The sequence below is a fragment of the Leguminivora glycinivorella genome, chromosome 10 (assembly GCF_023078275.1).
Source record: "Leguminivora glycinivorella isolate SPB_JAAS2020 chromosome 10, LegGlyc_1.1, whole genome shotgun sequence".
Taxonomy (NCBI): domain Eukaryota; kingdom Metazoa; phylum Arthropoda; class Insecta; order Lepidoptera; family Tortricidae; genus Leguminivora; species Leguminivora glycinivorella.
Window position 1 is genome coordinate 13,152,108 of NC_062980.1, and position 16,920 is coordinate 13,169,027.

General features: G+C 36.0%; 1 protein-coding gene across 2 annotated transcripts in view; it reads right to left on the minus strand.

The window, feature by feature from the left end:
• The window catches only part of LOC125230562, a 107,472-nt gene that overhangs the window by 14,543 nt on the left and 76,009 nt on the right, over positions 1-16,920 (minus strand). For both annotated transcript variants that reach the window (XM_048135754.1, XM_048135753.1), the window contains exons 4-9: positions 14,693-14,893; positions 8,306-8,542; positions 6,728-6,834; positions 5,363-5,582; positions 4,672-4,821; positions 3,793-3,939 (exon numbers count right to left, since the gene is read on the minus strand). In XM_048135754.1, coding sequence (XP_047991711.1) covers positions 3,793-3,939; positions 4,672-4,821; positions 5,363-5,582; positions 6,728-6,834; positions 8,306-8,542; positions 14,693-14,893 — 1,062 coding nt within the window. The remainder of the gene's footprint in view (positions 1-3,792; positions 3,940-4,671; positions 4,822-5,362; positions 5,583-6,727; positions 6,835-8,305; positions 8,543-14,692; positions 14,894-16,920) is intronic.

Here is a 16,920-nt window from a genome sequence, read left to right on the forward strand (position 1 = left end):
CGTTGTTTCGATTCTCTTCTATCTCTCTCCCGTTCTTATAGTTTGATTGAAATGCCGTGTTGGCAAGGAAAATAAAAATTTGGTACAATAAATAGTAACTTTATTAATTTTTTTCCATATAAGAATACAATATTAACTTAAAGTATTAATATAATTGCGAGTCAAGATGAAATGCATTACTTACGGGATCATTACGATATGCAAATATTTTTATCATAACTGTCATTCAAGTTAAGCTTGAAAATCTTAAGTGCGGTGAAATGCCCTTTAAGTGCAAGTTGCTCCGATGTAGAAAGGCCAAAAAACTAAGTGCGGCTACAGCCCTTTAGTCGGTGCCTAGACTCGGGACTTGAATGGAGTGATGAGGAAATTTTGCTAGTCGAGATGTTTTCCGTCAAATCATTGAACAATATATACTAACTATGTTTTGGTGTGTTACAGCATTTCATCTGAACTCGTGAGGTGCCCGAGGCGGGCCCCTTGCAGGAGGGCCGTGTTGGCAACCATGGCGCCACACGTCGAAAGCGCCATCTAGCGACCATGAAGGTACTACGGGGAGCCGCTACAGCGCCATCTGTCGCGGAGCTACGTCACAGGCCAGGTAGCTGGCCTCCCCGCCTACCTGGACTGGCAGCCGACTTCGGCGGGGACACCGAGCTGATAAAAGCGGCTGCACGACCTTCAGAGGCCTCTTGTTCCGGCGACGTTCGTTAGGGTTGAAACAAGTTCATTTAAATTGTAATTAATTGTTGTTGATTAAATAAAAGTATTTCGTAGTCCAGTGTTTTATATTTACTTCATAATCAGAGTAGTTAGCTTACACATACAAACCTTGCAGGCCAAGGCCGGCAAAGTCCTCTTTTTTAATTTCCACACACAGATAATTGTGACATAACATCCAGGTATTTAGCCAATTAAAAAAAAAACTATAAGGGGCTTTATAGACGTGCCGACTGCAACTGGTACGGGCCCTAGACAATATTTGATTTTGGGTGCGTTTTCATACAAAAAAAATATTTTTCGTTTTTTTTTTGATTTTTTTTTTAACTTTTTGTTTTTTTATAAGCGTATACGGGGCATCAAAGGGGAACGAAAATTCGATTATTTTTGCGCTACGACGCACCGTTTAGGAGCTACAGCCATCCAAAGTTACTATTTTCAGTAGACTTTATTTATTTCATACCATGTTTGAGAAAAGCACTATACATACCTCGGCGGGAAATGGGGTTGCCCGCCTCAGACCTCCGCCGCCTCTGTAGTAATGTACTATTAATAAATACCTGAATGTTTAATTAATGAAAAATATTTTAGGGCAAAAAGTACTTATCAATGATAGGAAATAGGTACCTTGATTGACAACTTCCATTTTATTGATGATTTTTGAACAATGTATTAGTGAAAACGGAGCCATTTTGTTATTTAAACCATATGACACGGACAGCGGTCGGAAGCAGACTGTCGCTCGCGGCGAGCAAAGAAGCCGTTGACACTTCTTTTTGTCACGCGAAGTACACATACTTTTTCCTTCCATCTTGATAATAGTTCTGTGTGTCTGTATTTGTATCCATGGCATTTAGTCTTGCGCAGTGCGAAGTTCCGCGTCTACGATTAACTTAATCCACATTTCATTACCCTGCACGGTGGGAAACTTTTTACATTGGTTAACATTTGTGCTTCGTGAAAGTTTATGTGGCGTAAAGAATTTTAATCTCGGGTGCGGTTATTGTGCAACTGAAGATAAAAACTCTTTAGATGCTACATTTTTTGATACTTTTCATTTCCATTCATTTAAGGTCACATACATAATACATTATATTTTTGTATTATACCAAAAATTTTTTTGATCGTGTGGTGACGGGGTAAGAATTTCACCACCGGGAAGAAAAGCTTCCCGTGGGTGTCGTAGAAGCCGACTGCGGGATATTGGTTAAATTCTGGCGTAGACGAGAGGCTGGCAACTTGTCACTGCAATGTCACAATTTATTTTTCTTTCAACCCCTTTTTGCCAAGAGTGGTGCTGAAACTTCAGTAGTTTATGTTATCTGCCTACCCGGGATACAGGCGTGATTGTATGTATGTATGTAATATTTATTGAAACATATTATAACAAAGTTCCTCTTGGATTTATTCAGTTGCCTTTATTTCCGGCATTTCTACGCAAATTTTACTGGACGTAGCCGTGGATATCTTGTTGTTCCGGTCAAAATACAGATTTCTGTATCTACTCGGCGAAAAGTGCATAAAATTTTGAAGATAATATTTCGGCCACCCACCTCATATCTTTTGATTACTCTCAGTAGTAAAAGCCAAGCTATTATTTTCAGGTGTGTGCGGAAAAATAGAAGCTGTTAAAATGTGCGTTGTAAATAAAAATGAAAAAGTTTGCTTTTTATTTAAATTAAACAAAACGTATAGATAAGCAATTTGAATGCAATAATATTTAATGAAACATATAATTTATCTTTTGTTTCGAACTTTACAACGAAAATAATAAAATGGATTATAATAAAAACATCGTGTCTATTACGAGGACAAGTGGGTCGTATTCTCATGCTATTAAACCACCGATGCTAGAAAAAGTGTAAAAAATTACGTAATAAGTATAAAGGCCCATTCATGTGAAAACTCGCATGCTAGTTTCATTACATTGCGGTGTTTCATTGTATGCTACCTCAACAGCCCGCAATATAATTAAAATCGCATGCGAGTTCTCCCGCCGTGTAAAATGTGCCTTAAGTCGCCAAGAAAACAATACACAAAGAAACAGAATGAACAAACTTTATCTATTTGCCTTTCAAGTTTATCATACTAGGTCACCGTAAAAAGAGTCTTTTAAATCAGAAACATTAAAAAGTAGGGAGGAATCTTTTTAAATTAAACTTTTAATAAACTTCTGCGAACTATGAAGGAGGTATACTGTGGCTATGAAAGTTGAAGCGAACTGTACTTGATCGCTGTTTTTATTTTCAAAAGTTTTTAACCTCTTTGCGAGATTGATTGTGAAATATTTTTCATAGTTCAGTTGATGTTATAATAAATAGTTTCGTATATTACTTTATAAACTATGCAGCTCGATGAAAAATTTATCGAAGCGCGAATATTAAGTAAATTGCAACTTTAATATCTACCTACGTTATTTATGCCCAATAGTTTTTAACCAAATAGTATTATGTAAGATGGATGAAATATACACGCACAATTGAAATCACAAAAAAAAATGTGCTAGTGTCGTTATTTTTTTCTACATCATGAAAAAATAAACTGTGATTAACTAAGTTTTCTTATCCGTGCAGATAAAAATTACGAGTTTCCAATAAAACTTTTATGTATGTCACATTATGAATAGAATAAAATAATTATTTATTCGAAAGCTCACACAGATAATAAACAATTTTACACTGACATAAAATAATAAAATGCCACGAAATGGCACAAATTTAAATAAAAACGTGACAAGTATGTGTACACTGAGAGAAATTTGCATTGTGAATTTAACAAGTTCGACTTGTTGCAGTTTATCCGTTTGAATCAGCCAAACGTATGTTTAAAACAATATGTGTCAGGTTGTTTTTATAAAATCGACTTGTTGATTCAAATATATTGCCGATTCAAATGACAAGTAGCTTGTTGTTTGAACCAAAGAGCACGTAAGCGCTATTTTAACCAAAAAACTTGTTGAACGAACATGAAAACTGGTTGTATTTTCTCTCAGTGTAGGTGAACCAAGTTACTATTATTGTAAATACCTGTTTATATAAGACAGCTATTACAAGTACATATTTTTTTAAATACCTTTCTCTCTAGATCAGCATCAGGCGCGGCCCCATCCCAAATGGTCAGTTGCGAGGAACAGTCTTTCTGCTGATCAAATCCCGCGGGTTCAGTGCCTGCTGAGTGGTACTTCACGAATGACACCCACACTATCTCGTTGGGACGACCCTAAAATTTTTGGAAATTATTAACACAGTTGTTTTGGTTGTAGGCAGTAATTACTTAAATGAGCCCAAAATAATGATGTAATGTTATTTCGATTTTTTCAATCTTCGGTTGATAAATACACCTAACAAAAGTCGAAATCGCAACAATGCGTTTTTCTTTAAACATATTATTTTATTTTTAACAAGCAGAAACGTCTGCTAACGATTCTAAACATTTTTATATTAAAGGAAAAAATGGAAAAATTTACGCTTCCGGCGGGACTTGAACCCGCATCATTTGCAATCCGTGCAAGGCTCTTAACCAATTGAGCTACGGAAGCCACGCCGGACATCGCAAATCTTTCCATGCCTTTCTTTATGTACACACGTCTTGGGGTCTAGCGCCATCTACCGACAGACTATTACATCTCGTTAACGAGTTTTCCTTTAATATAAAAATATTATTTTATATCAACTAATAAAATACAACGTCAGAATAAATCAACGTTTTTCAAATATCGATTCAGTATGTTTTGCTATATGTGATAGATTGATTCTGAATCTGATTGCTCGGTAATTGTACATTTTTATTCGTTTACATTCCTTTTTTAAATTGGAATAAAGTTTAGGGATAAGTTCGCCTATCTGTATTTAATTTACATATCTGTATCCGTGTCTCATTCCTTTTGATGATTGTTTTACATACAAAGTAAAGAGGCACATACATCTTCAAAAGAAATTCCACAAGACTTACTTGAAAATAGTAGACGCAAGAAGTATTCGGCGGCAGTGAATGTCGAGGATTTCTCAGCACTCCGCTAGTTTTGTCTGAGGATCGAAGTACAAAGCGGCACCGACCGTCTGAACGCACGTACGAATGTGAATCTTTGTCCACGTACAGCACCTGACAAAGAAAAATATTTCAACTGAGACCACGGAGAATACTAACGAGTACTGCAATGGAAATAAGTTCGGAAATTGGATTATAAATGAACGTGTGCAATATGCAATTTTCGTTGCAGATTAGAGTTAACCTGTTTAGTTTTGTGGTTTGAAATAGCTAAATTTTTGGTTGCTTTTGCAAGCAAAATTCTTTTGAAAATAAAGTTGATTAAAAGTGCATAATAAGAGACTTTCCTATTAATACTAAACACCATAATCTATCACAAAAATGTGCTTTATGAGAATTTAAAATTCAGAATTTATAATCTTACCTAAAATTCACGGATAGACTACGGATTTTTTTTTAAACTCACATCGGGTAAATGACACGTATAAAATCTAGCGACATCGCGGCACATCCTCTCATGCCGCTGAACTTTAGGCACGCGCGACATCGTGGCATTTACCCATTGTCACCGACATCATGACAATTGTCACTGACTTATCCCTGACTTTAGAATTTATAACGTTAAATAATGCAATTAAAATCTTATGAAACTTACCTGAACTTCTAGCTCAAATCCCGGTAAATAGCTCAACGGGACCGGATGAAAAGGATTGTCATACGGCGATGTATGAAACTCCAGTAGCATGTTAGGTCCGCGGCTGACTATGTCGGGCACTGCGTCTCCTCCGCACAGTCTAACCAACACGGGAGAATCTCGTGTGGGCCCGTCCCACACTGTCAGGTAGTCTTGGACAACGTTGCACTGGTCCCAAATTCTAAAAAATGGGTTTTAGGTTAAGATTCATAACTAACAAAAGGTTGAAAGATTTCGTTATTATTTATTTTAACCTGATTTTTACTCAAATACTTTCTTAGATACATACATAACTAAGCTCTACCTTTCCCTTACTATACCACTTATTTGACATTTTAGAATATCAACTTTTTTTTAAACTTAGCGTGACGTATGTAATTTTTAGTTCTAAGTAATTAGTAAGTAACCTTTTTGGACCGCTTTTAACTACCTCTATGCAATTAATGTAAAATATCACTGCCCGTGACGTTTAAGGTATCGATTGATTTAATAAATAACAACTCATGTTACACTTAAAAACGGTGCAGGCACTAAGTAAATAGAATAGAAAAGAATATTTGTTTATTTCATTCACCAGAAAAATATGTAATTTACATTAATTTTATATTCAAAAAATAAAACTAAAACTATTGCCATGTAACTTTCCAACGCATGTAAACGAATACGTACTCGTGTTTATTGGACTTCTTCACGATGAATCGTCGAGAAAATAGTAAATGATATCAATAATAATATTTCATATATAATTCCTAGAAAACCATTGATGCCAGACGCTTAGCAATTCAACATATAACACAATAAGAAGTTGTAGCTAAATCACAAATTGTTTTTCCTATGTGATGAATGTCTAAGAAAGAATTCTTCTTTATCTACTCTGTCATATTCATATAATACAAGCCTTTTAAATTTTATGAATTAAGTTTTCTCCTAATATTTAAGTATTTATAGTTTGTTTATTCAGCTATAAATTATTGTATACTTAAACGTTTTGTTTGTATAGGCTCGGTTGCCTTATTAATTTACAGTAATGTTTAGTCAAACTTCAAACAACTCGTTACTAGTTTAGGTATTCAATAAGTAAATAATACGTTCATTAATTGTTGATTACGGTATCAGATTTTGAGGTTAATTTAACATTCTATATTAGCAAATTTCGAACTAATATTTTTAGCTAATAATTAAATTATTTACTAACAATACCACTTATAAAAGAGATGCGTGAAAATCAACGTAAAACTATTTAACTCAACAATCAACATATAAAATTTGACTTTATTTCTAAACAGATATCATAAAAATATTGAACTGTATTCAAATAGTACTTACTTTAAAACCCTCTGACTCCTATCGTATTTGACTATTTGGTCTTTGATATGTATTTTATGACTGTTTGTCTGTCTTACTGCTAGTAAAACATGCTTATCCGATGGTATCTGAAATACATAAAAGTTTTAAACAAAAACAATTTTACGAGTATCGGAGAAATATCACCGAGACATGCAACTTTTAAAATTAATTTGGTAATATGGGACAAATTATAAACACTGGGCCAAGACCAAAAACACCCGTAGTAAAGAATCCTTAAACTGTTGTTTTTGTCTCAAATAAAAAAGTAAATTTTAATATCTGACCTTTTTAAACAAAATTCAAACTTCGTACTTCAACTTTACTTTCTAGCGTTTCTTAAACTATTTATCTTGAATAAGTCATCATCAGGAAATACCAGACATAACTTATAAAACTATTTCTATATGTACAGTCACCATATAATTATATGTAATTATATCGGAGCGACTTAGGAACTCAAAAACACATGAACACACTCCGCGTTGTCAATAGAAGCATGGATAGATTGAATACTCCGCTATATGTATATGACGGCAATTGTACCCGTACAAACATGACTAAGGATTTTCTAGAGAGAACATTAAATGTGCTTAATAATGCTTTGGTCTAGAACGGTGTGAAGTTTATATTAATTATTACTGCAACCAGCCACATCAGCGCCCGTAACGAATTGCGGGTAGCCGGTAATTTTTAATTATTCCCATTCAGGTTACCTAGACAACGTCACAATCGTTTTACGCTGTAGCTAGCTCTCTCTATCGCTCTTAAGTAGTAGCGCGACAGAGTCAAACTGCGTTTCGACTGCCACATAGCGTCAAATTATTGTCACTTTGGTCAGGTCGGCTTATGTGAGCTGTTTAAATATGTAACAGTACAATCCTGTCGCGTTTATCATAATTAGCAGTGATTTATTCGAATATGACCGGGATCAACTGTTATTATCATTTAGGTCATCTTCATTGAGATCAGAGCGCAATCGGCAGCTGCAAATGCCGTGTGATTTCAGATCATATCATAAATTAATGCACCGATGTAGATAGTAATTGTTTATTGGCATGGGACTGTTGATAAATAGAGATACAGATTTCATCTTGGATCGTTCCATTCGTTAATTGGTTATGTTTTTACATCCGTTCCATTTTGATTTCGCCACTCATTCTTCTTTTGCCACTTTGATCAGCACTCAGTCGTCAAATTTGTCATATTATTTTCACTGTATGTCTTTTCTTACTTTGGCGCAGTCATTTTTAGTCCTCTCGTCTTTGTTTTTATTCTTAGTTGGTATGGAACTACGTCTAAGAAAAACAGATTTGACAGCGAATATGCTCTATGAAAAAACAAACAACGCGTCGACAGACAAAGAAAACCAAATTTCTTTAAGTACCTTAGTATGTTCGATGCGGTATTTGTACAATTGTACACGTTGCGTTCCCCAGAAAGGATGTCTAAATGACTATGATTTGAAAGAGAATAAGTTTGATTTTTCGTTCTTGAATAAAAATCACGTAAACCAGCGACGTGTCGACATGTCAAAGAGGACCCCATCTCTTCAAGTACCTTAGTATGTTCGATGCGGTATGTACACGTTGCGTTCCTCGGGTACACCCCCGGGAAGTTAGGCGACTGGATGCGGCAGGCCCGCAGATCGCAGTCGCTCAGTATGCGGTCGCAGTACGTCCCCGGCACCCGCTCCCCCCGCCAGGCCCCCACGGTCGCGTTCCCGTACCGCAGCCGCGCCTCGCTCCGTCTTAGGAACTTGTAAGCCAACTTGAAGTCGAAATTGTATCCAACGCCCTACAAACAGACAGTTCGTTATTAGTTGTGGTGTTAAGTATTTTAATTTGGATGCTCTTTGGTGGTCTTGTATGATCGATGGAGGGAATAGATAGTCCAGTTACTTTGCGGAAAGCCGTGATACTCCGAATCAAAAATATTGCTACAAGAATTTTGAATGATTCACGGATAGTTTCATTAGACTTACAACGACCGGGATATCTTTGCTGAAATCCATGATACTCCGAATCAAAAAGATTGCTAGAAGAATTTTGAATGATTCACGTTAGTTTCATTAGACTTACAATAACCGGGGTATCGCGCGACCTTGATCACTTTTGGATTTTTGTCGAGCATCCGATATTTCATCACATGATATCCGTGATCATGACGCATGCAAATTTTAAGTCTATTTGTATTACCTTGCTAATCCTCGAATAGATAACGTGCTAGTCAATCAGTTTTCCGTATTTTTACATTCAAATAATTTGTCCAATATAAATAACAAGCCACCATCATCAATAATACAAAACTCGACAAGTGCTTCGCTTCTGTACGAGGCAGCCTCAAGAGCTATAGGTACTATCACCAGCAAAAGTGCATTGTGAATTTATCAATGAATTCATACATAATTTTCCCATGCGATGTTGCAGCTGATAGTACCTACTGGAAATATTGACGGTCCAAGGTTTTTGAGAACTAGCAAGTTATCTATTCGCGGATAAGCAACCTTTTTGATTTTGGTTTGGGATGAAATTAGGAGTTGAATGTTATCCCAAGGGTCTTATTCGGCTTAATTAATTGATCGAAAGTTCAACCCTTGCACATAATACGGCTGCTGCCGGCAGATAAAAGAAAAGCACCGAACCGTTAAAACCGGGGTGATGTGAAATATTAGTCGAGTCACAGGCGAAAACACGTTAGTTACGTCACGTCAGTAAAACACAAAGGGATGCTTAGTGACTCTTAATGAAGATAAATATCGTTGTTAATTAATAAGGATTAACTTTACTATGTGCGAAAACATACACTTAATTAGAACGCGCTGTTTAACGAGTTTTCGAATAAGGTTGCCTTTAGATTAGGTCACGTAGAAGACGTCTTGGATAATATAATTATGTGATTAAATTTTGGCATGTTTACCAGCAGGGGCCCGTTTCTCGAAAGGTACAAGTCTTGTATTACAAGTGTTTCCATGACAACCCATACGATTTGACAGTTCGCGCACTTGTAATACAAGGCTTGTACCTTTCGAGAAACGGGTCCCAGGTCTTCTCTGTCCGAGTATGTGTAGAACAGACTGAGTTAAGTTGAAACAACACGAATTTTGAGATACATTAGTTATGTTACCGAGCTGTAGCCGCTTCTAGTCGCCTGTTCTTTAATCAGTATGTTTCTTTATAGTACAATAATTATAAATGTGCAAATCATAACAATCGATGATGTTACAGCTCACTTTAATTTCTCCTACACACTTTTATGAGATTGTACATAGCAGGTATGATTTTTATAATCATAAATAACAAATTTTGACAATAGCAAAAGAAAACTTAAAATTTAAAAGTATCAAAACACCATAACAACAAACTTCTTTACCCACTCTAGACGTCTTTTCGGAATTCATAAGACAACTACTTATTTTAAAGAGTTCTACTAACTGTTACCACGCCAGTTAAAAAAAAATAAATCAAAATAATTTATTCAGCAAATAGGCCACAGGGGCACTTTTACACGTCACATGTACATAGGTATTTAAAAAAATATTTAAAATTGAGTTGAAATTACAATTGATACTATTATATACTAATTCTAAGTTCTAACTAAAGTTAACTCTATACAATTAATTAGAGATGTAGAAGGTCTCTAAATGTCGAATTACAACCAAGAACTACACTAAATTTTAATATAAAAAGTACAAATACAAAAAAAAAAGTCTAAAATTACTTTAGAGGTGCAAATGACTCTAAATGTCACAACTAAAAATAAAATGTATATCTACTTAATCTAATTCTCCTTAGAGATGTATATGGTCTCCATGAGTCAAAATCATATATTTAAAATATTCACTAAAAGAAAGGAAACAAACGACAACCGAACAAAGTGTCCTAATTTAATAAAAATTAGAATTAAAGTTACTAAGTTATAACAGCCCCAGTAAGCTTAAACAGACCGGTCTTCACAGACGGCACCCGTTCACGAGTATGACGCGTATCTCAGCCATCGCCTCCCTCAACCTTTATTCGGGAAGGTGGCGACCCGATCAACGACGCCACCGCAGCAAAGACTTTTAAGTGTGCATGACATGTTCAAGCTGCCAGGCTAAATTAAATATTCAAATAATAAAACATAGCTGTAAGACACTATATTCTGTGCTCGTATGTTACAAAGGAAGGAAATATAGATTTATACAATAAAATTAAAGTAAGATAAACATTAAACATTAAACACATAATCTTGGAGATGTATAATTCAATATTCTTGTAAACTAAAGACAATTTCACTAACGCAACCAACTGGATAAGAGAATCAATACTCGGTTGTAATTGTACACTCCGTACAGTGAAATAGAAATTCAGTGTACGGTCGATAGTACACTATCATATATCTCATCATATTATACGAGTATGATCATAGGTGTTTATGGCTCCCTTTTTTCTCCAACGTAAAGAAAAAGGACGGCATGTTGCCATGATCATATTTCTATGATAGTGTAATATCGGCCTGGCAAATGTATAGGTTCAACAACGGATCGATATTTTATATCCAATTAGAACCTGGGCTTATCCACACAAAGGATATCACATATCACATTCATTTATCTCGAATTTAAAATTTTATTGTTCTTTTCCTGTTGATACCTTTTGTGACGCAAATCCAATAATACTTCGAACTGTAATGGTAAGTAATTATAGGTTTGGTGTATTTTTTTTTAATTTCAATATAATAATATAATATAATATATAATTTGTACTGTATTACTGATAGCACTGAATCATGATTACGAATTTCATTATATTCCTTTGCAGACATGTTCACTCTTCATTAATATTGTTGTCACATCAATCAAACTGGTCTGGTTTTTAATAAGGTAAAGTAAAGTAAAGTAAAGTACAATGTTCTGTATCAATGTACAGTTATACTCTATTTGGAATTCCTTTTAGACAAATTTAGGATTTACCTAAGCGAGTTCATCACTATGAACGACTCGTTTCTTAGCCTGCTACGTCAGTCATAAAAATTCTAAGTATCAACAGATTTTCAGCCTGACCAGATTAAACCTGTGATCTGATTCACCTAAAATCTATCCTGCTTATATAATACATAAATATAAATAATAGTCTCTTAAGTAGGTAATCTAAATATATAAAAGAAGAAGCTGACTGACTGACTGACTGACTGACTGACTGACTGACATATCAACGCATAGCTGAAACCGCTGGTCCTAGAGATTTCAAATTTGGCACGTAGGTTCCTTATATAGTGTAGAGGAGCACTAAGAAAGGATTTTTCAAAATTCACCTCCTAAGGGGGTGAAATGGGGGTTCAAAGTTTGTATGGGGAGACAAGATTAGTTTGACTTTTCTATTCGAAACTTCACAGGAGGATTCCTAAAGGCATATGACTAAATACGTGTTTCAGGTTTTTTAAAAATTTAACCCCTAAAAGGGTGAAAAAGGGGTGATAAAGTCAAAAAACCAATATGGGTATCGTTTTTATAGTTTATCGGGTCGCTGATTACGATAAATACAACGCTGTTAAAATCTAACGAGGCGGAAGTGATATACTTTCTCCCCTGTTGTGGTGCAATGGGGTTAAAATATTAAAAAAAAATACAAAAGAACAAACTGACTGACATATCAACGCACAGTCGAAGCCGCTGGTTCTAGAGATTTCAAATTTGGCACATAGGTTCCTTATATAGTGAAGAGGAGCACTAAGAAAGGATTTTTCAAAATTCATGTCCGAAGGGGGTGAAATGGGGGTTCAAAGTTAATATGGGGAAACAAGATTAGTTTGACTGTTCTATTCGAAACTTCACAGGAGGATTCCTAAAGGCATAGGTATGACTAAATACGTGTTTCAGGTTTTTTAAAAATTTAACCCCTAAAAGGGTGAAAAGGGGGTGATAAAGTCATAAAACCAATATGGGTATCGTTTTTATGGTTTATCGGGTCGCTGATCACAATAAATACAACGCTTTTCAAATCTAACGAGTCGGAAGTGATATACTTTCTCCCCTGTTGTGGTGCAATGGGGTTAAAATATTTAAAAAAATACAAAAGAACAAACTGACTGACATATCAACGCACAGTCGAAGCCGCTGGTTCTAGAGATTTCAAAGGCACGTAGGTTCTTTATATGGAGTAGAGGAGCACTAAGAAAGGATTTTTCAAAATTCATGTCCGAAGGGGGTGAAATGGGGGTTCAGAGTTTGTATAGGGAAACAAGATTAGTTTGACCGTTTTATTCGAAACTTCACAGGATTCCTAAATACGTGTTTCAGGTTTTTTGAAAATTTTACCCCCAAAAGGATGAAAAGGGGGTGATAAAGTCAAAAAAACCAATATGGGTATCGTTTTTATGGTTTATTGGGTCGCTGATCACGATAAATACAACGCTTTTAAAATCTAACGAGGCGGAAGTGAAATACCTTCTCTCCTGTTATGGTGCAATGGATGGGGTTTAAATATCAAAATTGTCATATGCATTTACTTTTTATGTTTACTTCTGGTTCAAGAGATTTCGAATTGACACGTGATTTCCTTAGAGGTGCACTAAGATTTTTCAAAGTTGACCTCCTAACATGATCATTTGACAGGGACAGGGGATGGGAGGGGATAGGGATAGGGATAGGGATAGGGATAGGGATAGGGATAGGGATAGGGATAGGGATAGGGATAGGGATAGGGATAGGGATAGGGATACGGATACGGATACGGATAGGGATAGGGATAGGGATAGGGATAGGGATAGGGATAGGGATAGGGATAGGGATAGGGATAGGGATAGGGATAGGGATAGGGATAGGGATAGGGATAGGGATAGGATAGGGATAGGATAGGATAGGGATAGGGATAGGGATAGGGATAGGGATAGGGATAGGGATAGGGGATAGGATAGGGATAGGGATAGGGATAGGGATAGGGATAGGATAGGGATAGGGATAGGGATAGGGATAGGGATAGGGATAGGGATAGGGATAGGGATAGGGATAGGGATAGGGATAGGGATAGGGATAGGGATAGGGATAGGGATAGGGATAGGGATAGGGATAGGGATAGGGATAGGGATAGGGATAGGGATAGGGATAGGGATAGGGATAGGGATAGGGATAGGGATAGGGATAGGGATAGGGATAGGGATAGGGATAGGGATAGGGATAGGGATAGGGATAGGGATAGGGATAGGGATAGGGATAGGGATAGGGATAGGGATAGGGATAGGGATAGGGATAGGGATAGGGATAGGGATAGGGATAGGGATAGGGATAGGGATAGGGATAGGGATAGGGATAGGGATAGGGATAGGGATAGGGATAGGGATAGGGATAGGGATAGGGATAGGGATAGGGATAGGGATAGGGATAAAGATAGGGATAGGGATAAAGATAGGGATAGGGACGTGCTGTAAGAAGATCGTCGTTTGCTTGCTTTTTATAAGTTTACGTTTGCAATAAGTATAAGCAAAATGCAAAAAAATTGTAAGCGATAATGCGAGAAAGTACTTTTTACCCACTGACCATAGATACTGGCTATGTGGGTTGTATGAAGTTTCCCCAGAGTGTATATAGAATACATACCTACTCGTACCCACTACCTACGCCGTGGTCGCTGTGTAACATTTTTACAATCTTTGCGAGCATTTCTTTAAAAAAATAGTTATATGTGTTATCTAAATAATCGCAGACAAATGTACCTACATAGAAACCTATGGATCCAAATGAAAATCTTAATTTTTGTATACGTTTGAATTTAGTACGCGGGCGAAGCCGCGGGTACAAGCTAGTAAAGCATATAAAAATACAAGGTTGGATGGAAGAGATCCCTTATAGGGATAGGCGCGCCTTTGTATCTCTATTCCTAAAAATTGTATATAAACTGTTGTATTTACATAAAAATGTGATTACTACAACTACTACAATAGCAATTTAATCGCTCATAATTCACCCACCTGTTGGCTAAGCCGGTCAAGTCTCAAGGTCATGTTAATAGAGTCCGACTCGCTGAAGTAGACGGTATAGCCCCACGCTGAACCGCACCACTGTCCGGTCGGAGGGGACGGGCTTCGCTCGACGATGGTCATGTGACCGTCCGGGCAGCCGTCGGACGTGAACGAGACGAACTTCCCCACGGTGAATGTGTCGAATGTTAACTGTAACAAGATTTTTTTTTTTATGGAAATTAAAATTGTAAGTTTGTAGAATTTGTAACATTGTTAATGGTGATACGGATCAGTGATTTTAGTCTATGCAATACGCAAACACAATGCGCGTTGTTTTATTGGACTTTTGATTTATTATATTATAACCAAAAACAAATTTAGACCTGTTGATTTTTTGCTTCATTTAACTAAAATAAAACTATTTTCATATCTACATTTTCGGTAACGATTTATATGAATTACTCAAATAAAATCGTATTTTAATCGCAGCGAAACGGAGTTCTTTCCAAAGCAATCCGACTGCTACGCCGTAGCGCTGTAGCAAAACGTGCAGGAAACGTAGAATTGCTACGTCACTTTGAGTTAAATAATGTAGCTAAGCGCAGAAATGCTACGAATTGTGTATTACCAGCAATAAATTGTTAACACTATCGCTGAATAAGAATAGTTACTTGTTTTACAAGGGGGCAAAGTTGTTGTTTAATCGCACGTGCCAATATTGATACCCGAGCAAGCAAAAGATTCCAATATTGAACCTCGAGCGCAGCGTTTGGTTCAAAAAGTGGAATATTTATTGAGTGTTGTGATGGTTTCAAGGCACGAAAATTAAAAAAACTTTGCCACCGAGTGAAACACACAATTTTTCACCACACCAACACGAACAAAATACTGACTATAAAACGTCAAAGTAAACAAAATCCATCAATTTATTCAATATTATCGTTCAAAATCATAGAAAAATCAATTTGTAGGTAAAATCTACCAGCCAGCTTATAAGACATCATATTAAAATATCGATACCTTTGGGTTCAATTGGCGTAAAGGACAAAATGCAGGTTTTCAGGAGAAGCAAAAAACAACTTTTTTTTTAGAAAAATGTTTATATCTTTTTTGTTTTTTGACCTATATTTGTGACGTATATAGAAAAATATGTAGATTTTTAGTATCCTTCACCTAGTGTAGCAACCGTAGTGATAAACTAAACGGTTTAGAAGTTAGATGGTTGTAAAGAACACGTCAAAATGCTATGGACGTCCTTTACACCCACGATTTTTTTGAACAATTAGAGTTGATAGGGTCGTAAATGACGGTCTTAGATGATTTTTATACAAATTCGGGGCGTAAATGTAACCGGAATGGTACAAATGGCAACTGTTTTTAGCTTAGTTTACAATTGAGAAACTTGAAAAATGTATCAAAACGTAGTTAATATGGCATAGAATAGCCACATTAGTGTTACAGTGTATATTTATCTAAATATTTAGCAGAGACAAAGAACAAGACTATTTTACATCCAGTTTTGCAATAAAGAAACAACATTTGCTTAAAAACTATCTAATATTTTGGAAAGTTATTATTTTAGTACTCGCCGCTCGGCTGTCTCAATAAGTTACGCATTCAGTATTTAATTCTAGCAGGGAAACGCTTTCGTAGTTTAAGTAAAACACTAATTGTAATCACGTAAACTTTAATCAGCAACTGTAAATAGTAGACTATATTAATACGACAGTAATTTTAAGTCTAAAGTAGAAAGAAGTTTTAAGAATAACTAAGAGTTAAGTACTTATTTATAAACGCAAGTTAGGACGCGTATACAAACTGTAGTCAAGACTACCTACTATGTTGATTCATATTTTTGATAATTTTAAAATAGAAGATTATTTAGTCTTAAACCTGTTAAATAAGAATAATTTTAATTATGAGTTTAATCCTAGAAATATTATAGTCAATGCTTTAAGTACCTGGGTACATAGCCACCAAACGCTAACGCTCATTCGCTAGCGAAACGCACCTGTTATTGTCGCAGTCGCACTAAATGTTAGTATAGTCTACTGTTAAAGTTTACTGCCGGCGTAGCTGAATGGCAATCGTCGACGACAGACGCCGACAAAAATGCAGTCTGGTGCAATACGCAAGAGCGATAAAGATATATTATAGCTACGAAATAGATATTATCGTGAGCGTTTGTGCATTTGGGTACGTACCCTGATTACCATAATGTTATTTTTAATTACTTA